A 24,988-nucleotide genomic window follows, 5' to 3' on the forward strand; every position below is an offset into this window, starting at 1 on the left:
TGGGTGGCCTGGAATATCACACATTAGAAGTGGTGGTTGTGCTTGCACTGTCATTGGCAGATCTGACAGGGGCAATGGGTGGCGTGGGCTACAGTGGCCTCCTGACAAGGGCCCGGCAATTATTTGTTTGCAAATTAAGCACTGCTAGGGGGCCCTGCCAGGGGCCCCCAAAGTCACTTTCCGACAGCCTTTCCGTGTCGGACAGGCCGACGCGGAATGGCTATTGGAAACCAACATCGTAATCCAGACTTCGGAAACGCCATCCATAGGAGGACTGACAGGAATACTCCACGAGTCAGTCTGAACTGTGTCGGAATCACTGCCCAGTTTACGTTCCAACCGTGTACATCGTAGTCGGTCGGTCAGACTGTAAACCAACAGAGTTGGTCGGAAGGGCTCTGACGCGGCAGGAAGACTCTGACTGTCAGGCAGAGGCTTTCCACCCGACATCGTAATTAGCCCCAAAATGTAGATACCTGTAAATGAACTGTACACATTCAGCAGTTAGGAAAGCAAAAACGAAGCACATTTTTTTGTAATTCTAAAGTGTGACAGAAACTAAGATTTTAATAGGATCAAAACAAATCAAGACACTTTACTTGGTGATGCACATATGATAAATATTCACTGACATTCGATTTCCACTCATTATAATTTGTGTGCAATACAGGTTTATTAGTAAAATTGTATGTATGTGCAAATTTAGAGGCCATTTCAATGGAAAATGTGCTGTCTGTAAATGACACTGCGCTACCACCTGATGCTTTCGATACAATAGAAAATTGTGCACTTCATGTACATTAAAGGTAGATGGGCTGTGAAAGTTTGTTGTTCCAAAAGGTTTGAGCCGCATTACATTAATACATATAGACATAATCCCAGTCCCCACACCCGTCCTAAATGCCCAGCACACATACAAATTTGCTATCTAACAAGTAAGCATATTATGTGCTCACACTAATTGACATCTTTAATAGACACATAGATATATACATTATACATGTTAATGCACAAATACACACAATCCTCAAACAGTTGTACACGCAAACACATTCATACACTCGCTTAAGTAACACACACAAATACAACACTCTTAACCATGCATAAATTAATCAGACCCACACAATGATAAACAGACTCACCAGTTCACATAAACATACAAAGAGGTATACACTCACGGCCATCAAACACGCAAGCTACTTTAGAAATGCCTTTACGCAGAAACTCCTTTGTACGCTGGCCCTATGCCCAGGAGCATAGCTCCAGAGGAAGTATTTGGGGTGACACACGCCCCATAAAAATGTATTCTATAGTAAATAGTTGGGTACAAGTGCTTTCAGCTGGGTACTGTGAGGTGTCTGCCAGATTTCACCTGGGATTTTGACATGCCCACAGTAACAAAAGCACACATACTCTCTCCTCTGTGTTTTGAAGACCTTAAAAAATGCGATTAGTTTGAAAAATATTGTCTTTTAAGTACCCCTAACAATGCACACTTCTGTGTCTTTCCACTGCCCCTTAAGCCCCCCTGCTTCTCATAAAATGTTTTAACAAGATGGTCCAGGGTGATTGTTGGAAAATTTGGAGCTCAGCATATTGATCAAGGTACGCCGATACCCATTTACCGACCGACATTCGTACCGACATTCGACCGACATTCGTACCGACATTCGTACACACCTCAAAAAGGATACCACAGACACAAACCCACAATCTTACCTCACACAAACAGGCCGCCCCTCGTCCCACACACACCCCTGCTCGCATGTGCACATGTGCAACCGCACGTCTGTGTGTCTCAAGAGTTTGAATCGGGTCAAGGGCCTCGGGACATCGGCAGGCCTCGGAGCTGCAGGGAGCTGTCAGGTGCAGGTTTGAGTAAGCGGCCGCCCCCCGCCCACCGCCCTTTTCCTCATACTGGGCCAGACGTTCCTCCTCTGGGTTTATACAGCAAGGAAACCTGCCCTGTCCGTGAGAGCGCGCGGCGAGCACACCCCTGGCGCGCTTTGTTTCTTGGTCATGCAATTAAAAGTGGTTCGTTTTCTACACACCCGACGAGGCCGCTTCCGCAGCTGGGCGTGACTGGGGGGGGGAGGAGGGGTAGGGTGGAAGGTTGCAGGGGGGGGGGGGGGTTCAAAGACCACCTTCCTCCTCCGTGTGGCTACCGCATGCCACGTGCCGAGGCGCTATGCTGGGCAGTGTGCAGGCATCCACAACGGGCAAGCAGGGGGTGCGGGAGTAAGAGAGGGGGGACAGAAAAGAGAAAGAAGCAGGGGATAGAGAAAGAAAGAAAGATAACGACTGACAGATATACAAAGAAAGAAAGAGAAGGAGACAGGAAGAAACAGGCAGAGAGTCAAGTCCACAGAGTAAATTAAAGAGAGGGATAGAGAGAGGAAGCAAAGACACATGGGGTGGGAAGAGAGGAAAACAACAAGGAGCGAGATATAAGGGAGGCAGCAGTAGAAAGGGGGAGAGCAGGGGATAGACAAGAAAAAGAAGGGAGATACGGGATGGAGTGAGAGCTGCAGGGAGAGATAGAGAGAAATAAACAGAGGTAAAATGGGGGAAGAAAAATTAGAAAGAAAGTAGAGTCTGTCATAGAACAAGGCGTGCAGAGGAGGGCTCAGGAGAGATGGGACAGGGAGACAATGCGATGGAAAGAGAGTGAGTAACAGATGAGAGCCGGACGGAGGGTGTAGACAGAACGACTCAGAAAGAGAAAGTGCAGTGGAACGGGGTTAAAGTATCCGAGCTAAAGGGGGAATACGGGAAGAAGGATGGGAGAGCGCCAATAGGTGAAAGAAGGTGAGGCAGAGGAAAGAGAGAGGGGTGGAGGAAACAAAAGGATGAAACAGGCGGCGAGGTATGTACATAGCGAAAGTGTGAGGGAGACAGAGAGGGAGAGGAAAGTCAGAGGGAGGGGGAGAAGGAGTGAAACAGAAGGGAAAGGGAGGAATGAGTGAGAGGCAGAGGGCGGCAGGTACACTCAAGGAAAGAGAGAGATTGTGTAGTAAATAAAGAGGTACGGAGACAGAGTGAAGCTGAAGGGAGACAAGGAGACAGGCACGGTGAGGGGGTGGAGGCAGGGCCAGGGATCCTCCTACCTGCGCGCCCAGACTGCCAGATACGCCGAGTGTAACCTGGGGAAGTCAGACAAGTAAAAACACATTGGAAGTCAAGGCTGCCCGCGCCAGGTGAATGAGATCAGGGCTGGCCGGCTCTCCCCCTGCAGTCACCGCTGACACCTCTCCTCTCCTCTCCGGGGAGCGCTCGCCTTCCGCGCCCCCCTCCCCGCAGGTGGACACCAGCCCGGGCGCGCGCTGTCCGCGGCCGCTGCCCTCTGCCCGGGTCAGCGCCAGGGGTCAGTGTCCAGCAGGTTGATGTGCCCCGCTCGGCCAGCTGATGAATTTCTGCGACTTTTATGGCTCCTTCCATTCTCTAGATCATGCACAGAAACTTCCGGCAGTGGATTTTCTACGTGTTTCTATGTTTTGGAGTCATCTACGTCAAGCTAGGGTAAGTGACACCGGCTGAGAGCACTGTGCGTGCTGGCATTTGTGTTTCTTGTGAGAAGGCACAGCCCCGTCGATGTTTGTGGCTTGGTGATTTGATCATACATCCCATTAAAGCTAGAAAAAAACATTCCCCGACAAAATTAAAGTGCCTCTAAAGTGCCCATAACAATGTGTTAATGGCGATTTACAGCAGGGCTCCTACTCATTGTTTTACTGATGCACGTGCCTGTGACCCGGATATTATGTTAAAGCAATGCACAGGTCTCATGGGATGGGGCATTCACTGAGTCCGAGGCTTTATGGAGACAGATCTCAAAGTGCTCGCAGGTCACGAGCTGTTTAAGTGCTGCCATAGACTTAGCTCTCACTATCCTGTCAGAGGGTTGGCTTTGAAAGTGCTGCTAGTTCATAGGCCACAAAGTGCCACCAGGGAGCATATTTGAAAGTTCTGCCAGGGTGTAGATCTGAAAGTGTTGGCAGTGGGCCATGTTGTCTTAAAGTGACACCAGTTGTTAGCCTTTAAAGTGCTGTCTGGAGGAAGTGTCGAGAGTGAAGCCCGTTTGATAACTCTGAATGTGGTTCCAAAGGGCTTGGTCATAAACTGCTGCCAGGGCTTAGGCCTCAAAGTATACTAGAGGGCATGTTTCGAGGCGCTGCCTTTGGTGTGCCCCGTAAGTGCGGCAAATTGAGTCATAATCAAAGTGCTGCAAGAGGCGATGCTCTCAAAGTGCTATAAAATGGAGCAAATTTCAAAGTGCTGCCATGGACAGCTCTCATGGTATTGAGAAAGGGGCATCTCTCAAAGTTCTGTAGAAGCACAACCTTAATGTGGTGGCAGAAGGCCTTGCACCGAGTGCTGCCACAGAGGGCTCTGAGAGGACAGGCTGATGGGCGACCTCAAAGGGAGGAAGTTCAGTTAGGGTGTACTTTGCAAAGTGCTACCAGCAGGCAGTTCGAAGTCTTACCAGTGACTGCTTTCGAAGTGCCGCAGGGAGATGGGGTGAACGGCTTTTGTTAGGGATTAAGCTCATAGCGCACCCGTAGAGACATCTCTCAAAGTACTCCAGAGGGATCATCTCTTAAAGTGCTGTGGCATTTTTACTCTGAGAGCTTCCAGATAGACAGCTCTGAGTGGGACAGTGGAGAGCGCTAACAAAGTTCTGCCCATGAGTGGCTCTCACATTGCTCCATTCAGTTCTTAGGGTATTTTCACAGGGAGCAGCCCTCGAAGTTCTGCTAGGGGACAGTTCAGCTTAAAGTGCTGCAAGAGGGACATATATATATATATATAAAAAGCAAGCTAAAGGGAGTTGCTGCTCTCTATATGCTGCCGGCCTGCAAGTAGGCATATCTCAAAGTGGTGCAGCCCGAGCTTTCAAACTGCTGGCGGGAGGCAGGGGTCAAGTTTCAGATAAGGGTCAAAGGGATGGTTCTTAACGTGCCAGCAGAAGGGAAACGCTCACAGCGCTGAAAGAGAGGGTAACACTCTAGGTGCTCCGAGGTTAACGATCGCACACGTACCCTTTCAATACACAACTAAGACTCTGCAAGACCTCTGCGCCTGTAGATGCAAATGTTTTAGACATTAACGCTCTGGGACACTGCAACGAAAGCTAATTATGTCACACAGGAGGCAGGGGACTTGTCACCGACCCGCGAGTGTGGAAAACGACATCAGTGAGTGAATACAGCTCTAAAGCACGTGTATGGAAGGAACTATCTCTGCTCTAGTCCAGCCCACTGAAAAATTGCTCGAGGCCCGTGAAGTGCAAGAGTGCCACAGGATAACTCAGGAATGTCACAGGGTAAGCCACTGCAAGAGTGCTACACAGGGCTCGAGTCGGGGTACCACGCGGGTGGACGGTGTCCCCCCACTTATTTTACCGGGATCTCCATAACTGGAGCAAATGGAGCCACACATTCACTCTTTGGCCTCTCTGGGGCGAGATCGGAGCTCATTCAGAACGCTGCTCATGCGCTGGCTTCTCTGATGCAATCGCATCTAAGGGGTGAGCGAGGGGAGGCAATGAGTCTGATTGTGCAAGCCACCGTTCGTGACGTCAGCATCCCCCCCACTTCTTTTTTTAGGACTTGTGCCCTGGTGCTACAGGACAACTTACTGCAAGAGTGGAACATGAAACCCCGCCGCAAGAGTGCTACAGGATTATTCACTGGAACAGTGGAACAAGGTACACCACTGCAAGAGTGGAACAGAGTAAACCACTCCAAAAGTGGCACAGGGTAAACGACTGCAAGAGTGCTACAGGAAAACTCACTGCAAGCATGCCACAGGATAACTCACTGCTAGACTGCTACAGGAAAACTCACTGCAAGTGGAACAGGGTAAACCACTGCAAGAGTGGAACAAGGCACACCACTGCAAGAGTGGAACAGAGTAAACCACTCCAAAAGTGGCACAGGGTAAACGACTGCAAGAGTGCTACAGGAAAACTCACTGCAAGCATGCCACAGGATAACTCACTGCAAGACTGCTACAGGAAAACTCACTGAGAGTGGAACAGGGTAAACCACTGCAAGAGTGGAACAAGATAACTCACTGTAAGAGTGGAACAGGGTAAACCACTGCAAGAGTGCTACAGGATAACTCACTGTAAGAGTGGAACAGGGTAAACCACTGCAAGAGTGCTACAGGATAACTTACCGCAGAAGTGGAACAGGATAAACCACTGCAAGAGTGGAACAAGGCACACCACTGCAAGTGTGGAACGGGGTGAACCACTGCAAGAGCGCTACAGGATAACTCTCTGTAAGAGTGGAACAAGGTACACTACTGCAAGAGTGCTACAGGATAACTTACCGCAGAAGTGGAACATGATAAACCACAGCAAGAGTGGAACAGGGTAAACCACTGCAAGAGTCTTACAGGATAACTCACTGCAAGCATGGAACAGGGCAAACCACTGCAAGAGACCAACAGGATAACTCACTGCAAGAGTGGTACAAGATAACTCACTGCAAGAGTGCTACAGGATAACTCACTGCAAGAGTGGAACAGGGCAAACCACTGCAAGAGTGCTACAGGATAACTCACTGCAAGCGTGGAATAGGGCAAACCACTGCAAGAGTCCTACAGGATAACTCACTGCAAGAGTGGTACAAGATAACTCACTGCAAGAGTGCTATAGGATAACTCACTGCAAGAGTGGAACAGGGCAAACCACTGCAAGAGTGCTACATGATAACTCACTACAAGCCTGGAATAGGGCAAACCACTGCAAGAGTCCTACAGGATAACTCACTGCAAGAGTGGAACAAGGTAAACCACTACAAGAGTGCTACAGGAAACTCACTGCAAGAGTGGCACAGAGTAAATGACTGCAAGCGTGCTACAGGATTAACTCACTGCAAGAGTGGTACAAGATAACTCACTGCAAGAGTGCTAAAGGATAACTCACTGCAAGAGTGGAACAGGGCAAACCACTGCAAGAGTGCTACAGGATAACTCACTGCAAGCGTGGAACAAGGTAAACCACTACAAGAGTGATACAGGAAACTCACTGCAAGAGTGGCACAGAGTAAATGACTGCAAGCGTGCTACAGGATTAACTCACAGCAAAAGTGGTACGAGGTAAACCACTGCAAGAGTGCTACAGGGTAACGCACTGCAAGCGTGGAACAAGGTAAACCACTGCAAAAGTGCTACAGGATAACCCACTGCGAGTGTGCTACAGGATAACCCACTGCAAGCGTGGAACAGGGCAAACCACTGCAAGAGCGCTATAGGACAACTCACTGCAAGAGTGGTACAAGATAACTCACTGCAAGAGTGCTACAGGATAACTCACTGCAAGAGTGGAACAGGGCAAACCACTGCAAGAGTGCTACAGGATAACTCACTGCAAGCGTGGAATAGGGCAAACCACTGCAAGAGTCCTACAGGATAACTCACTGCAAGAGTGGAACAAGGTAAACCACTACAAGAGTGCTACAGGAAACTCACTGCAAGAGTGGCACAGAGTAAATGACTGCAAGCGTGCTACAGGATTAACTCACAGCAAAAGTGGTACGAGGTAAACCACTGCAAGAGTGCTACAGGGTAACTCACTGCAAGAGTGGTACAAGGTAAACCACTGCAAGAGTGCTACAGGATAACCCACTGCGAGTGTGCTACAGGATAACCCACTGCAAGACTGGAACAGGGTAAACCACTGCAAGAGTGCTATAGGACAACTCACTGCAAGAGTGGAACAGGGTAAACGACTGCAAGAGTGCCACAGGATAACACTGCAAGAGAGGTACAAAGTACACCACTGCAAGAGTGATACAGGTCAACTCACTGCAAGAGTGTTCCAGGCAAACGTGCCGCAAAAGCAAAACAGGTCGACTCACTGCAAGCGTGCTCAAGGGGAAATCATCTCAAGAGAGGTAAAGTTGAAATCACTGCAAAAGTGGTACAGGTCAATTCACTGCATAGGTGCTCCAGGCCAACCTGTTGCAAGTGATACAGGTGAACTTGTTGCAAGAGTAATACAGGTCAACTTAGTGCAAGAATGCTGCTGGTCAACTTGCTGAAAGTGTAATACAGGCCAACTCACTGCAAGAATAACACAAATCACTTCACTGAAATAGTGCTACAGGTCAACTTACTTCGGGAGTAGCACAGATCAACTTACTGCAAGAGTGCCAATGGTTAACGTACGACAAGGGGTCAAAGCCAGACTGCTGCCTACACAAGGCTCTGTCGCGTGACTGCGTCAGCTCCATGCCTCGGAGAAGAAGGCGGCCTCAGTTTAGCTTAGTGACTGACATAAGTAGGGTCTCTCTCTGCAATATGAGCAATCAAATGATATAACATCTGTTCCAACCCAAGGCAATGCAATATGTGAGCACTTTCAGTAGCTCCTAACGGGTAGACTTATCTATATTCCATCACAGCACCGCAACAGTGTGTGTTCATGTGACTTCCACTGCAAAAATCAGCAGTGAGAGGGAGACTGCCACATGAAGACCCCCAATGTATACGGAGAAATAGCTGGGCTCAGGAGTACGCTGCCTCATATGTACATGGTATTTCTATAGAGCAAACAGAGCCCAAAGCAGTGGAGCACCGTACAGGGTCAAAGACAAGCATAAAGTCCCTGAGTGGTAGGAGAGGTGGCTGTTGTGTGGACGATAATGCAGTGGGATGTAGTGTTCTTTGAAGAGGTGCGTCTTCAACTCTTGCTGAGTCTGAGCAGTGCTTCAGTGGGCTATGTTATCACTCTCCAAATGGATTGAAGACATCCATACTCAAGCTAACTATATTGTGGTGCAATGCCGACTGCTGCTAGGCAACCGTGGCAGGAAGGCTTATTAACTGAGCCGGCTTCAGCGCTTGTGACGCCCGGTGCGATAATCATTTTTGGCGTCCCCACACCCCATGACTGCCTCCTTGGGTTCTCTCACTACCGCCGGGCAAAAGTGCTCCTCATCTCTCCAATCATAAGTTATTGCTAAACACAGCGCCCCCTCCACAAGTCAGAGCTCAGTGCGGCCGCACCGGTCGCACTGCCCTAAAGCTGGCCATGCTTATCAATCACAGTTTTTGAGTCTTACACCACAATACTTGCTAAGTGCTGTGCACAACAATTATTACTATTTTCCAGTTTGAGGCACTCAAATTACTGACTTTGGAAGGATGGGACGCCATGTCTGCCTTGCCGGGTTTCAAACTTGTGTCCTTCTGCCTTTTTTCATCAGTAAACTATAGTTTCCTAAGCACGTTTACTATGACTTTATGCTTTCTACAACACCTGAATTCAACACACATACATGAGCTACTCATTTCCTTCTTTTATTAAGCCAGCATTTCAACTTCCAACTCTGTAAAATGTCATTAGAGTGAGTGTAACATAACGTTTCCGTGTTTGCCAAGCTTGCATTTCCCTTTCACATAGTGTTAGGTTTTACATATATACAATATACTACCTGACAACATGATAACCTGTACCGTTTGGAGATCACTTACATATCCTCCAAGGTGCCGTAACGCCATTGAGCAAAAGAAAATTAGGAAAAACCCTCACATAACTAAACATCACTCTTTAACTCCTGAATAAAAATCTTTTCATGTTTTTTCCGAAAATGAGCGCGAGTTCTAATCCGTCTCAGCAGCTGAGAGTGAGCATTCCATGCACGTGTAGCAAATACTTGGAGCTGAGCGTGAGCATTCCATGCACGTGTAGCAAGTCCTCGGGGCTGAGGGTGAGCATTCCATGCACGTGTAGCAAGTCCTCGGGACTGAGGGTGAGCATTCCATGCATGTGCAGCAAGTACTTGGGGCTGAGCGTGAGCATTCCATGCATGTGTAGCAAGTCCTCGGGCTGAGGGTGAGCATTCCATGCACGTGCAGCAAGTACTTGCAGCTGAGTGTGAGCATTCCATGCATGTGTAGCAAGTACTTGGGGCTGAGGGTGTGCATTCCATGCACGTGTAGCAAGTCCTCTGGGCTGAGGGTGAGCATTCCATGCATGTGTAGCAAGTCCTCGGGACTGAGGGTGAGCATTCCATGCACGTGCAGCAAGTAGTTGGGGCTGAGGGTGAGCATTCCATGCACATGTAGCAAGTCCTCGGGGCTGAGGGTGAGCATTCCATGCATGTGCAGCAAGTACTTGCAGCTGAGTGTGAGCATTCCATGCATGTGTAGCAAGTACTTGGGGCTGAGGGTGAGCATTCCATGCACGTGTAGCAAGTCCTCGGGGCTGAGGGTGAGCATTCCATGCATGTGTAGCAAGTCCTCGGGACTGAGGGTGAGCATTCCATGCACGTGCAGCAAGTAGTTGGGGCTGAGGGTGAGCATTCCATGCACGTGTAGCAAGTCCTCGGGGCTGAGGGTGAACATTCCATGCATGTGTAGCAAGTCCTCGGGACTGAGGGTGAGCATTCCATGCACGTGCAGCAAGTAGTTGGGGCTGAGGGTGAGCATTCCATGCACGTGTGGCAAGTCCTCGGGGCTGAGGGTGAGCATTCCATGCATGTGTAGCACCTACTTAAAGAACTCTACCTCCTGCTCGTACTGATTCTTAGTGCCAGGAGTTTGTCCTGCACTGGAAAATCAGCACAAATGGCACTACGCATCGTGCCAGAGGGTGCTGCTGTTTTTGGACGCTCGAGTAGACATTCTACTTGAGCAGCAGCTTCCTCAACGCGAGGTGCAGATTTCTCAATGCGAGCGGTCGCAACATGCCACGACCGACTGCGTTGAGAAATCTTCCCGTGAAGAGGCCTTGCGTGCAATTTTTTCTCGAGAGTGGTTGCCAACGTATCATTGGTGAGCTGCTTGAAAAAAAAATTTGATCCGCGTCAGCTCACTGAGTTTTTTGGAACTCTGTGTGGAGCCCGAAGTGGGCAAAACTCTGCAAACTCTACCGGCGGAGCTGAATTCTTCGCCCACCCCTTGTTTTTATGCCATTAAGTATGCCATAAGATTACATAAATAGCAGGAGTTGGCTCACAAGCAGTAGGTTCGGCAATGGCAAAAACGAACTTAACTGGGCTCGATCAGCGAGGGGTATCCATAGCAGACACCCTTGCAAAGGAAGCCATTTCCTAATTTCCATTGAATTAATATTATTCTTCAGTATGCGTCTGAAAGTAACACGGGATCTGAGGATGGTTTATGGTGATAGTTGACATGTTGCTCTACCTCAGTGATCCTATTCCTCCGAGATCCTGTTTATCCGCATCTCATTATTGGTCTTCCGTATTTTGTGATGAAATAGATGGCGATGGTCTCAAACCCCTGTGTTGGCCTAGGGGTTCTTAGGCTGCCCTGACGGTTCCGTAATTCTCGCAGAATTGTCCACTGTTCCATTCGTTGGGGATGAGTTTCCTCTAATTGAATGTCTTCTATAATGTGATTACAATGAGACGCATGATGGAATCTTGCATGAATCTAATGCCCTGATTCCTCCCCATTCCCAGCCTTTGTGTACCCCGTTGCTGGTGGTGGGACTGGAAAATGCTTCTGCGAACTGTTACTGCAAAGCCAAACATGACTGACACTGTTCCTACGGATGTGGATCATTTGCGCCCACCTCTCCTTCAACCACCAAGGTGCACACCCTTGCCAGCTTCCTTTGTTCAGAGATCAGTGTGGGCTGAAACTAGAGATGCGCCAAAATGCCAGGATGTGCATCTTGCAACTTCAAGCAATTTCTAAAAATGTTTTCGACATCACAAAGTGCAAAATTGGCGAAGTTTAAACAAAAGGGATAGAAAAATGGGGCTTGCAAAGAGTGAAAAAGTGTTCCTGCTGTGGTTCAGGATCATACGCGGGCTGGCGCTGCTTGGTAGCCGTGCTCTGCAGTGCCCCACAGCGGAGAGTCCCACTACGGTGCCCTAGAAACACTAGTGCACAAAAGAAGCCACAAAGGACAAGATGTTCCTGGTCCACGGGGCCAGTCTCTGACACCAGCCTCCTGGTGCACAAGCGATACTGAAGGCTCTGCGGGCAGCACAAGTACCAGTAGCCACTAAGGTCACCCTTCGACGCCCCTGGCTTGTTGATCCAGGTGACAACTGTTCCTCTGGATCTTACTAGATCCTTCAAAACAGGACCTCTCCAGTACCAGATTTGCGCCTATAGTTTTCCTCCATCGTTATTGGTGTTTGCTGTGGGTTCTCCCATTGTCATGCATTCTTATTGTTATTCAGAGTATCTCAGATTGCATCGGTCACTCGAAGGAGGTCAATACAGTACTGCAAGCCCCAGATGTAGAGGTGCTGTTGTTGCCAAACTATAGTGATTAGTAGTGGGAAGGAATTTATTTACATTTCACCTACAAAGCTGTTGGAAATTTACCGACTTTTATCCTCACAAAAGTTTCCGTTTCGCAAACTTTGCAAAACTTTGCTAGAAGGACAATTTGCCTGTAAAATACATTTTGCTGCAAAGTTCTCTCTCCAAAAGTGATTTTTTTGGCTTAGGTATTCATTTCTGCAAGGAATGTTTTTGTGGCATTTGTTTCTCACCATTGAAACGTTGCGACCTTTCAGACAGATTATTTATTTAATGTTTTTATTGCACTTTGAGGTGACAAGAGAATACTACAGAACAGCCACGGTCCGTGCAGCTAACAACGGTGGGGCCGCGTGGGGGATTTCGAGGGATGATGCCGAGGAAAAAATAATTATTTATTTAATTTTGTCTCAGCTCAGTCCCTCGAAATCCACCCGCCCCACACACCCGGCCCCACCGCACCACCGCTGTTACCTTCACGGACCTCGGTTGCTACAGGGCAGAGAACCATCAAAAGGGGGTGGGCACAGGAGGGGGGGCTGTAGAGCTTGCAAGGTTACGAAGAAAACGTTGGAAGGTTTGTGGAGAAAAAGCTGCACAACGCCCCATACTTCTGATCGTCACCTCTCCTCATGTCAAATGTTTTTTGCATACTATGGGGCAGATTTACAAGCCCCTTGCGCCACTTTTGCGTCACTTTTTCCATGTTAAAAGTGACGCAAAAGTGGCACAAGGAGCTTGTGAATCTGCCCCTATGAGTGCAAATGCCTCCGGTTGCTCCTCCCTTCCCAGTTCCTTCTCTCACCCACAATGGTTTCTGCACTTGAGGCTCTGAGGAGGACCCCACAGGCACCATCGCTTGGTACACATCCTTCTATCAAAGCGATGGTGGATGGTGGCCTTGTCTGTTCCACGTGGAGGCCCCCGGGGCCCAAGAAGAACCTGAAACTTTGGAAGAAAATCTACAATAAGCCTACTTTGTCCAAATATCTGGAAAATGAAAACAGTTTTTCCAAAAATCACTGGCCTTATTGCTGGCCATATCCAGCTCAATAAGCGCGGTGAGAGCACTTCCCTGGATTAAAAACCTCTTCCTCTCACATGGACAAGGAAGTCTACCGGTCCACACTTCTGTGGCTCAGATAACGCCATCATGTTGAGGCGGTGTGGCACAAATGACACAAAGTTGGCTGCTATGTCTCTTTGCTGTCCAAACATGTCTGCGAAAGAGTATATGTTTATGCTCAACCTCTGTAAGAAAGCCACTAAGTAAAAGCTGGTGATCCCCGGAACCTGATAGCGACTAATGGATGGACCATCATCACCTGTTTCTCCATCTGCTGGAAGCGTTGTTGAAGTTTCCAGACTTATTAACAGAGGCTATGAACTGGGCAGTCCCTTCTAGCCATCATTTTATGGTAGGATCTATTCAATTTCTCAAAGTACCCGATGCAGTAACGGTACAAAATATGCATGGAAATGGCGACATTTCCAACCTCCAACTTAGTAGTACTGCCCGAAGCCTAATTTTTCCATCAATCGACTGCTACGTTTCAGTATTTCACGGCATGGCAGAGGCTTCCTTTCACCCCCATGGTGGTGGTGCCTAGCACTTCCTCTCCCACCTTACAGTTCAAGTGTAGATGCTTCAGAGGGAGATCTATCCATGGCCAAAGGACCAGCAAAGGTCAAGGAGTCTAAATACACATCCAGACAACCCCCACCAACACCTTTCGTCAGTGGACCTTTACTGCTCTCGTGGGATGGTTTCTTCCTCTGTTAGTACCAGTGGACCCAGATTACCAAGTGCTCCGAAATTCTCCCAGTGGCCTATGACGGCTCTTCCCTAGAGCTGAATAGAACAATGCGTTGATTAGACTCAGTCACCAGCAATAACTAGTAATTATTGTAATCCATATCCCACCCTGTTATTGTTTACCACACTGTACTACTACAGACCTGGACTTAGCCTTCACCCTCTTCTAATAGGAATAGCCCGGCCCAAACCCTCAGCTCCTCCGCGTGGGAGCAAGAGCAGCCGCGCACAAGATTCAGCCTTGTTGGGCATCATCAGCATCCTTGAATCTGGGTTCTATGGTACAATGATCCCAAGATCCATGTTGGGCTCTCCTTGCAGTCATGGTATTTCTCCAGAAAACAAAAAAGTGAGAAACCGCACTGCCAACCACCACCATTATGGCCATCCCTGCCTCAGTCAGCGTACCAGGTTCCTCTCGAGAAAATGGGCCGATGTCTCACCTTAGTACCGTAGTGGTTCTCCTACCTTCTGAGAAAGCAGTAAGCTACTACCATCACAGTGTTGTAGTGAAAAAGGATGGGTGTAAACTCCCCCGCACCGCATTTAAATAATCTAAACAAGTATATCCTCTACAGATTTTAAAGTTGTTGACTATAACTCAGTCCTTATATCTGATCAGTACATGTACTTGAGCATTGCTGAATGCATATTTTCTTGTGAACATCTACCAGAAGCAAAGAAACTCATGTTTTTTCTTTTACTCGTTAATCTATCGAATACACTGCTCCATTGAAAGACACAGAAGTGTTTCCCATGGAGCAGAGTGTGGACCCTAAGCTGCAGGTTGGTTGCACGAGCTCATAGGAGGAGTACAGTGGTGTGTGTTGAGCAGTGTCATGCAGGGAGGAGAGGTGGCCTACGACCTTTATTTCCTGACAATCAGAAGTGATGGGTCCACTCTCAGATGAAGTGGAACTTTATTCTAGAGGTTGGGTCATGGAACAAGAAGGCGTTTCTGCTTGTCTTCTCTTTTCTGGCTTTTTAGACCTGAAGTCTGATCCCGTTGTTGCTGAGGGTGGCCCGTGTTTGTCCAAACAACAAAGTCTCTTGTGTTTGCATGAATGAGGGATCCTACTTCTTCTAACGAGCGTTTTATCACCTATGGTGGTGCAGGTGGAGTCAGGCTCACAACCAAGAGCACAGATGCCCGGTGGATGGCCTTCTTCGTTTCTCAGTCCTACTGCTTTCAGAGGACATCTTCTCACCTGAACGTGTTAGAGCAAGTCCCCAGAGTTCAGGTGTTTTCTGATTAATGCACCAGCCATATTCCTGTCAAGTAGAAACTGGGCCACCACTCCCTCATCATTCAAACATTATGCTCTTGAAGGTTTTTCATGAGGCAATGCAAAATGTGGCCTGGATGTCCTAAGGACACTTGGCCTTATTCGTTGACTGTGTTTTGATGCATTTCTTCTCTTGCATATCCATGTGTTATACATGCGATCAACAATTAGGTTGGGAATAGGACAGAGCGAAGCAGTGCTTAATTTGAGCCGGTGGTTTCTGGTGCTCGGCACCAGCACTTAATTGTGAATACTGGTGCTTGTGGCAGTCTGCTCCAAGGTGGCGCTGTCTGGCTAATTCAGAGATGACCACCACAACAGTTAATTATTAATTCAATACACATTAAAAATGACTATTACCTGCTGCCCAAGACATTCTCATAGCTTTGGGGGTCTGAAATTGTACAAATTGTCACACTTGTAGGAGTGTGATGGTTAGTAGTTGTGTTGTTACTATCATTGGCAGCGCTGGCAAGAGCAATGTGTGGTGCAAGCTGCTATGGCCTCCTGATGAGAGGCCTGGCACTTATTGTTTTACAAATTAAGCACTGGAGAAAAGGAATGGAAGTAGAATAAAGGTTTCTTTTAGTGACTCAGGTTCTTCTACATTGTGAGCTTTATTTCCACACCCTCCTGCCAACACATCTGCATCAGACGTAGAGAGAGCCTCCTTTATAATAAGGGTACTGATGAGGATGCTCATCACATGGGTAAAAGGTGTAATGCATGCCCGGGTGCAGGGTACCAGTCGCACTGGGTCTGGTAATAGCAGCTTTGACACCACCACTAGGTCGCCGCGCACCCACGGGGAGGGAACAGGGGAGAGAGCCCAGGGGCAGGAGATCCAGAGTCAACATGAAGTTCCCTTTATACATGTCTTCCTTTAATGATTTTTCACATCTTGTCTTTAATTTGAAATGTAAAGGGATTGTTCTTCCCTATCTAGGAAAGATGACATGTTTAGTTTGCAATAAAGCTAGAAAAGGCCATGTGCTCTTGATGTCAAACAATTAAAAGAAGATTTAATCCAGGAAAATGTTAATCTCTTCAAGATGTATTGTTGCTTAGGCTGCAGCCTTGGCGCTTTTATAACTACAGTGTGGTCTGCAGCATGAACATGACATGTAGTACAGCGCTTTCCACTCCGCAGTATTAATGAGTGAAATGCTCCTACGTAAGCCCCTGTGGGCTGCCGCATTAACATGGCCTGTAGCCCATCTCATTCCACTCCGCAGCATTAACCTGTAATGTAACTCATTGGGATCTGCTGTCTTAAGATGGGTGGTGGTGAAACTTCATTTTAATCTGCAGAATTACACAGTGGGTATTACAAACTGACCTGTGCCAGTCTGTACCTTGAGCCCCTACTGCTAGTTTTTCCTGTGTTGGGGGGGGGGGGAAGAAAAGTGATAAAGTGTGAATTTGCATATTGGGCTGCATTTTAACAGTGAATAACTGAATTACTGAACACCATTTGCAATTACTCACTGAGGAAATATGAACCTTATAAAAACAACATGACACACTGTTGTAGGACTGAAACACTGCACGTGGTGCAGCTTGAGCTTTGACATCTGGACAGAGTCGTAACTCTAGACTGGGGAGGGTCAGTGCTTCTAGGGTGCAGATTTACAGTGCCTTGTGTGAACTGGACTGGTACTTTCTATCTTTCTGTAGAGTGAAGCGTTGATGCGAGAACTGCTGCAGTGTATCTCACAGCCTAGAGCATTAACAGTGCCCTTTAAGTGGCCAATAGAGGGGGTTGTAACACTCCGAGCTGCTGCAAAGCAGGAATAACGTGGGCATCAAAGGTTTAAAATCCAAACGTAATTGAGAAGATAGAAGAGGGGTTTGCAGCATTTTACAATTGGTAAAGGGGGTTGTAACACAATTCTATGTGACCATTACACATGGGAGATGTAAAAGGAGGTCTCACTGCTGTCAAAATGTGAGGAGCAAGTGACACTTGACATGTTGTTTAACATTCCAGGTGGGTTCGAGGACACCTCTAATTCTACTAATTGGCAATATTGATGAGATACATTTTGATTAAAAAAAAGGAACTGTGGAGGCTAAATGGACAGCCGCCACATCTTAGATGTCTGTGTCCAAGTCTCTGCAAGTGTGTTAGCATCTCTCTATATTTTGGTGTCTCTGTGTGGGTCATTATGTCTATATGCCTGTGTATGTATGTCTCTGTGTGTATGCCGGTATCTGTTTGTTTCCATATCTGCACCCTTGTGCACTTTCTCTGTGCTTATACTTGTGAGTGTAAAAATCAGTAATTGTATGTTTTGTGTGTGTGTGTGTTCATGTCAGCTCTCTCTCCATTTCCGTGTCAGTGCATCTGCGCCTCGCTGTCAGCATACATGTTTCTGTGTCCATATCTAGGCAGCTTTATACTTGTTTGTCTATTTTTCTATGCATGTGTATTTTTTCCATGAGTATTTGTGTATATGCTTGTGTCTGTATGTTCATTTGATGTGTCTCTGAGTGTAGGACTGCATGTGTTTATTTGATTTTTTTTTTCTGTCTGAATTTACAAGTGCATGTGTTTGTTTAGTTCCGTGTCTGTGTGGTTGCATACCTCAGTGTCTGAATGTCTGTGTCTAAGTGACTCTGTGCCTGTGTAACAAATATTCTGCGTTTGTCTCTTATGTGGGTGTCTGTATGTTTATGCCTGTTTATATTTGTGGGTGTCTGTATGTCTGTGTGCTTTTATGGGTGTATACATAAATAGTCATTTGCCTCGGTGCCAAGTGCCAGTATGCCGTTGTGTTTCTGTTTGTCTATGTGAATGCCTTTATCTTAGTTTTAGTGTGTCTGCGTGGATGTCTGTGCATGACCATTTGACTTAACAACTGTGCCTCTGCTGCTCTTTGTAACCGTGGCACTATTTGTTTATGTTACTGTCTTTTTCTAAGTGTTTTTTCTTTGATTACCCGCCTGTGTGTAGATCTGTCACTTTATATGACTGTGCATGTCTGTGGGTGTTTGTGTGTCTGCGTCCGTGTGTTTGTGTCAGTATGCCTGCGCTTCTTTCATCATGTATGCTTAACGTGCAACTATATCTACTTATTTACCTTTGTGGGGATGTGTCTGTGTTTGTGTCTCTCATGTGTGCAATTGCCTCGTAATGTACCTCTCTGCGCACGTGTTTGTGTGTAACTGCATGGGCGTCTGCTTGTGCATCCTTGTGTGTGCTTGTCTCTCTCGCTCTCCTCTTCTGTCTGTCTTTGTTGAAGCTTCGGTGTACCTCCCTTGATGTGGCTCTTCAAATGTTTGTCGCTGCATCTCACTGTTGTACCTCCTTATGTCTCTGCTTCGATATTCGCCTGCGTGTGCCTGCGTTGGGTGAGTGGTCGTTGTGTTTGTGGGTATGTGTGCGTTTGTGTCTCTCGGTAGTGCACTTGTCTGTGTGTGTTCCTCTCTGTGCATATGTTTGTCGCCGTGTCTCACTGTGCCGGGTTATGTCTCTGCTTCGATATTCGCCTGCGTTGGGTGAGTGCCTCCGCCGTTGTGTTTGTAGGTGTGCGTTTGTGTCTCTCGGTAGTGCACGTGCCTGTGTGTTCCTCTCTGTGCATATGTTTGTCGTCGTGTCTCACTGTGCCTGGTTATGTCTCTGCTTCGATATTCGCCTGCGTGTGCCTGCGTTGGGTGAGTGGTCGTTGTGTTTGTGGGTATGTGTGCGTTTGTGTCTCTCGGTAGTGCACTTGTCTGTGTGTGTTCCTCTCTGTGCATATGTTTGTCGCCGTGTCTCACTGTGCCGGGTTATGTCTCTGCTTCGATATTCGCCTGCGTTGGGTGAGTGCCTCCGCCGTTGTGTTTGTGGGTGTGTGTTTGTGTCTCTCGGAAGTGCACTTGTCTATGTGTGTTCCTCTCTGTGCATATGTTTGTCGCCGTGTCTCACTGTGCCTGGTTATGTCTCTGCTTCGATATTCGCCTGCGTGTGCTTGCGTTGGGTGAGTGCCTCCGCCGTTGTGTTTGTGGGTGTGTGTGTGTTTGTGTCTCTCGGAAGTGCACTTGCCTGTGTGTGTTCCTCTGTGTGCATATGTTTGTCGCCGTGTCTTACTGTGCCTGGTTATGTCTCTGCTTCGTTATTCGCCTGCGTGTGCTTGCGTTGGGTGAGTGCCTCCGCCGTTGTGTTTGTGGGTGTGTGTGTGTTTGTATCTCTCGGTAGTGCACTAGTCTGTGTGTGTTCCTCTGTGTGCATATGTTTGTCGCCGTGTCTCACTGTGCCTGGTTATGTCTCTGCTTCGATATTCGCCTGCGTTGGGCGAGTGCCTCCGCCGTTGTGCTTGTGAGGCTGTGCGCGCGCGTGCTGGGGAGATGCCTCTGTGTTGACTGCGCGTGCTTCGCTGCGAGGGTGTGTTTGTGTCTCCCTGGGTGTCAGCGGGCGGGGCAAGGATAGTACAGTCGGAGCCCCTCGGGCACACCTCGGCAGAGCCGGAATGCCCGGCGCTGCTCCTGCTCCAGCTCCTGTTATTTGATCACGATGATCGGACTCGTTATACTATTTGTACCTGGGGTCGCTGCCAGGTTTTTTCCTCTCTTACCTTGTTGCCCTTATTAATATCGCTGCTTGAGGGAGGCTGAGCTGTATTTCCACATTCCTGAGCCAGGGCCGAGTTGTTGTTACCTGCTATGCAGAAATGCTCTTTTTTTTTTTTTTTTTAGTTTTCTACCTGCGGGATTTCGTTAGAACTAGGAATGTGCTGATTGAGTTTGAGAAGCCCCGAAAACAACCTCACCGGAGGACTGCTGATGGACGAGGGAGAGGTGGTGTGCAGCCGGAGACCTTCCTCTGCCTCAGTGGGGATGCGAGAGGGAGGCGGCTCACTGAACTGTAGGGTCGCATATTTACTCGCACTCAGAGCTCAGACCTTAAGGCAGTGGTCTTAAAACTTTGGAATGCCCCTCAGGTAAAAAAACAATTAGGGACCACCAGAACGACAAACTCATTTATCACGAATATTCCAGAAAGTGGGCTGCTCTAAATATAATTAACAATTCATACAATCACCCCGTGGGAAATGCCATCCAATACTTCATTTTCAACATGCTACATGGGCAGCCTGGTCTCACTAAAGTGTAAAAGTACTCAAAATGTGACCCTTTAAAAAAAATTGTGTTTGTGTGTGCGTGTGTGTGGAGGGGGTTAAATGGCGACTTTCAGGGTTATTTAGAGCCCCAAAAGATGTTTCTGATGGCAAATTGCAGAGATTTTCACTGCCACTCTATTTTCCCCCTAAACCCACCACATTGCTTTCAGCACAATATTCCTCTTGGCCAATGCCTGCCCCCACCTGACATCAGTTCAGCCCTCCACCCCCAAGGAGCCCATCCCCCAGTTTGAAGAACTCTGCCTTAAGGGGTTGTATTGCTTTTACCTTAGCGCTGAGAATCCCCCAACAGGGGGGCATATATGTTCATGTGAAACAACATAACTAGAACAACTTCACCTCAGTGCTGAATATCCACTATGGTGCTAGGCCCGGAATGGGCTCTTTTCAGCAGTTTTCACTCACACTCAGTGCGGAGACCACTGGGAGGTCTGTTCATAAAGCTGGAAGGATGATTATGCACTAATGCTGGACTCAGTATTCACTCCTGCTCACTAAACATAAGCCTAGAACCTTTATTTGTTTTAGAGAGAAAATAAGGGGCCCATTAGGATGTCGTGACGTTTGCCACTGCCGAGCCGGCAGTGGTTACCACCACGACATCATAGCGAGTGAAACCCCCGCCATATTACAATGGTGGGGGGGTTTCACGGCGAACGCAAAGTGCGTCCATCACTTTTCCTCCGATTGCCGGCCCGGCGGACTGGGGCACTAATATGGTGGCGGTGCCTACCAGTCACCGCCATCCATATTAGCATGGGTTTACACAAAGGCCTTTCCATGGCAGCGATGCCGCCCTGGAAAGGCTGGCGGGAATTGCTCTGGGGACCCGTTGCAGGACCCCGGGGAGGTGGGGGGCTGCACTTGGGGGTACCTAAGGTACCCCCCTACATTGCCATGCTCAAGGTGGCAGGCACTGCGCGGTGCCTGTCACGTTGTGCATTGCAATGCACAACATGCCTCTTTGGCATTGTGGCGGGTGCTGCTTACAGCAGCACCCGCCGCAATGTTAAAGAGGCGGGATGCGACCGCCAGGGTGGCGGTCACATCCTAATTGGTGGTGCGTGACCGCCGCACCCCTGGCTGCCGGTCCCAGCACTGCTAGGGTGCGCCATCCTAATGGGGCCATAAGTATTTGTCATCCCCTAGCTGTAGAGACCTTGGCATCCTGCAGGCAGACCCATTGTTTCCAACGCCTAACGTATACTTAGAGTGGGCCAGTCTCTTCCTCAAGATTGGATTTTTTTGCCGATCTCAGTTATCTGATCTTTATTCAATTGCTTTCTTCCCTGTTTTCGTGTTTATCCCATCCAGGAGCATTTCGGCCTCACACTGTTTTGATTGAATGAGTTGTAACCTTCGATGGAATACTCTAGGCGACTTTGATATTGAGACCGTCAAAGGACTTCATATGCTTCCTTGAGCTGTCCCCCTTTTTCCTTTGTATCATCCCATTCCAGGTGCTATCCTGCTAGCTATGTCAATTTTTAAAAATGTTTTAAATTTATTTTATTTTTGTACGAGGGCCGAACAGCTCTAAAGTGCTGCCTTTATTTCACTTTTCCTTTTTTTAACATTTTAATTTACCTTTCTAACAACACCATCTGTCATGTTAGAACAGTGAATTAAACATGGCCTTGGAATACGTTTCCTTTATGAGAAAACACATTCCAACATTGCTGGCTATGGTTTTACATGCATTTTGATGCGTACATTCCTATGCTAGTATCAACAACCACTGGCAGAGCCGGTAGGGTGACCTTTTAAATCCGAGAACTACTGTCTGCGCCACTGCTTGTTTAATCACTGGTCCCCCTTTTAGCATGAGATAATCACCCGAAGGCCTTAGAACTCAAATCACACCATCAAATGCCACATATTTGCTCTCCTGCCCCACCAACCATTCATCATGCAAACAACTCAAATCTTTGTAATATTTTATCCCCAACTGGTATGTATATATGTTGTATTTACGTATTAGCAACCTAGCTGAAAGGCAGTGGAGCACTGACAGGGTCAAAGGCAATCATATGATGGAGGGTAGATGATTTGTGGATTTGTGATTCGTAGTATTCCTTAAATAGATGGGCCTTCAGCTCTTTCCTAAAATGGGGCAGGGTAAGGGCAGTCCTGAGGGATAGGAGGATATTATTCAAGATCACACTTCCTAAAGATGCTAGCCGTATGTAACAAAAATATCTATATATTCACTCAAAACAAAGGTTAAAGAGATGTGATAGTTAGGTGAAAATGGCAGTTAAAACAACAAACAAAACCACTGAAATGTATCAGGTATAGTTATCTCAAGAAACTGCAACTCGTGCTTTAAAGTAATCATAACTCGCGCCTTTGCCATGCACTGCTAATTACCCCACATAATACATCAGTATATGATATGTTCTATGACATCATTGATAATATCACTGCAACATTTACAATAACATCATTGATGCCAAAACTGTGCATGAGGATGCAAGTTATAATTTCCTTAGTGAACGAGTTATAGTCTCACGTAACTATAGTGTCCCTTCATCTTTCGTTGTTTTTCAGTGAATTTTTTTATATATATATATATAAATATATATATATATATAATCCACCACGGGAAGAAAGAAAGACAGCAGCTCAGCACAGCATAGGTTCCCAATCCTCTTGTGTATTTTCCCCTAAGGTGCCAACAAAGAGTCCGATAAGTTTCAGTCGTAGCCTTCAACAGGGTCATAAGGTTACAACAGTGAAAGCCGTGCATTTAAAGGGAACAATCTCTTATTTTCACTTCTGTTAAAAACAACAACTAGACTGCTACCTCTCCTTAAACCATGACATATTCTTGACTCCATTTTATATCAAGAAAGAATTAATTCTTTATACACATTTCTGTAAAGTACTCATATTCCATGCCATGTATTCAGCAAAACAACATTCAATTTTCAATATTAGAACAAATAAGATTATCTTTTTTCATTTTCAATTTCATATATGTTAGCAATTTCTTACTTAATTTTTATGTCCGTTTTTGAAATATATTTTTATAAATTGATCTTATTTTAATATAGATAACATTTGGAAATGTTTAATGCCTACATTTTTCTCCAAAATTGAAATTACCATGAATTGAAATTCCAGTTAAGAGTAAAGAAAAAGAATGGATGGGTGAGAAGAAATGAGAGAAGAGGGGAGAATGGAAGCAGTAAAGAAAATGGTTAACAGTACATATTAAACTTATAGAGAGACGAAGGGGAGGATCAAAGTGAAAGATTGACAATGCCTCATTTCATAAGGATATCTAGACACCTTTATGTGATCTATCCTATTAACTTTGATCACAGATTTTAAAATGTTACTTTTCAAAAAGGTACTCAAAGTACAAATGCCTCTTTGATTCTTTAAATATGTTTCATAATGTGCCAACACTCATGTAAACAACAATCATGTAAACAACAATCTATGTGCAAAAGTCAACAGACATTTGATCTTATCACTGAATATCTTGAATTAATGAACTTATCTATTATGTTAAATTAAACATAAATTCTAAAACGTTAGAACAGGTACTAAATATATATATATGTGCAAATACAAAACAAATTTTGTGTAGTACACATGTATAGGTCTTATAAAGTGCAATTGCTTTGTAAACTATAATTGATGTGCACAATTCACAATTTATTTCAGTGTTCTTATAATACACATATAAGGTGCAAGACATTCTTACTCTTCTTTCAATCAATTTTCCTCCAATATTCATCAGTTTCACAAAGTGAAAATGCAATGTACTTCAATAAAGTGCAAGACATTTTCAATCTTCCTTCAATCAGTTTTTCCTCCAATATTCATAAGTTTTATAAAGTGCAAATGCATTGTAAACAATAATTCATGTGCAATATCCATATACAGCTATTTAAAGTTTACAATTGCTCAATTAGTCATAATAAAAATACAGTATTCCAGCTATGAAAACGTATAAAATATTGTGCAATCTAATCTGATTTTTTTCATTTTTTCTAGCCTCATCTCAGACCTACCATGTTTTTCCTCTAATTTCATTTATGTTCCCTGTTGTTCATAATTTCATTTAATTTACAAAAAAATCATTATAAATGCACATATAGTTCTCCATCTGTGTTCAAACCATGTAGAATCTCTGTACCCATTAAGATGATCATTCTCGATTCCACTCTCAAAAGATCTAGTTCCCTATATCCCCTCACACATTTTTTGCCACGTTTTACTCCATAATATTTCATACAATTCATTTAACCATTATGTTCCTCCCAGATGTGCTTTGACATAGCATATAGGAAATCCAGATGTCTCGTCGCCCGCAAATGTTGTAAAATGCAGAGTTTGAGTTTATTAACAGTACTTCCCACATACTTTTTACCGCATGTGCATTCCAGGACGTACACTACCAAATCTGTTTAGTGAGCGATCCTTTGCTTACTTTCACTCATACTTCCATCTATTATTTCAAATTCTGTGGCACTCAATCCATATGCACAAAC

General features: G+C 46.3%; 1 protein-coding gene across 1 annotated transcript in view; it reads left to right on the plus strand.

Annotated features, from left to right (window-relative positions):
* The first annotated feature begins 3,051 nt into the window (after positions 1–3,051).
* Positions 3,052–24,988, plus strand: part of WNT7B (Wnt family member 7B) — a 565,101-nt gene continuing 543,164 nt past the window's right edge. Inside the window, exon 1 of the mRNA XM_085652419.1 lies at positions 3,052–3,519. Within this exon, the coding sequence (XP_085508545.1) occupies positions 3,449–3,519 (71 nt within the window). The 5' untranslated portion in view covers positions 3,052–3,448. The remainder of the gene's footprint in view (positions 3,520–24,988) is intronic.

This window comes from Triturus cristatus, chromosome 4_1 (genome assembly GCF_964204655.1).
Source record: "Triturus cristatus chromosome 4_1, aTriCri1.1, whole genome shotgun sequence".
NCBI classification, from domain to species: Eukaryota; Metazoa; Chordata; class Amphibia; order Caudata; family Salamandridae; genus Triturus; species Triturus cristatus.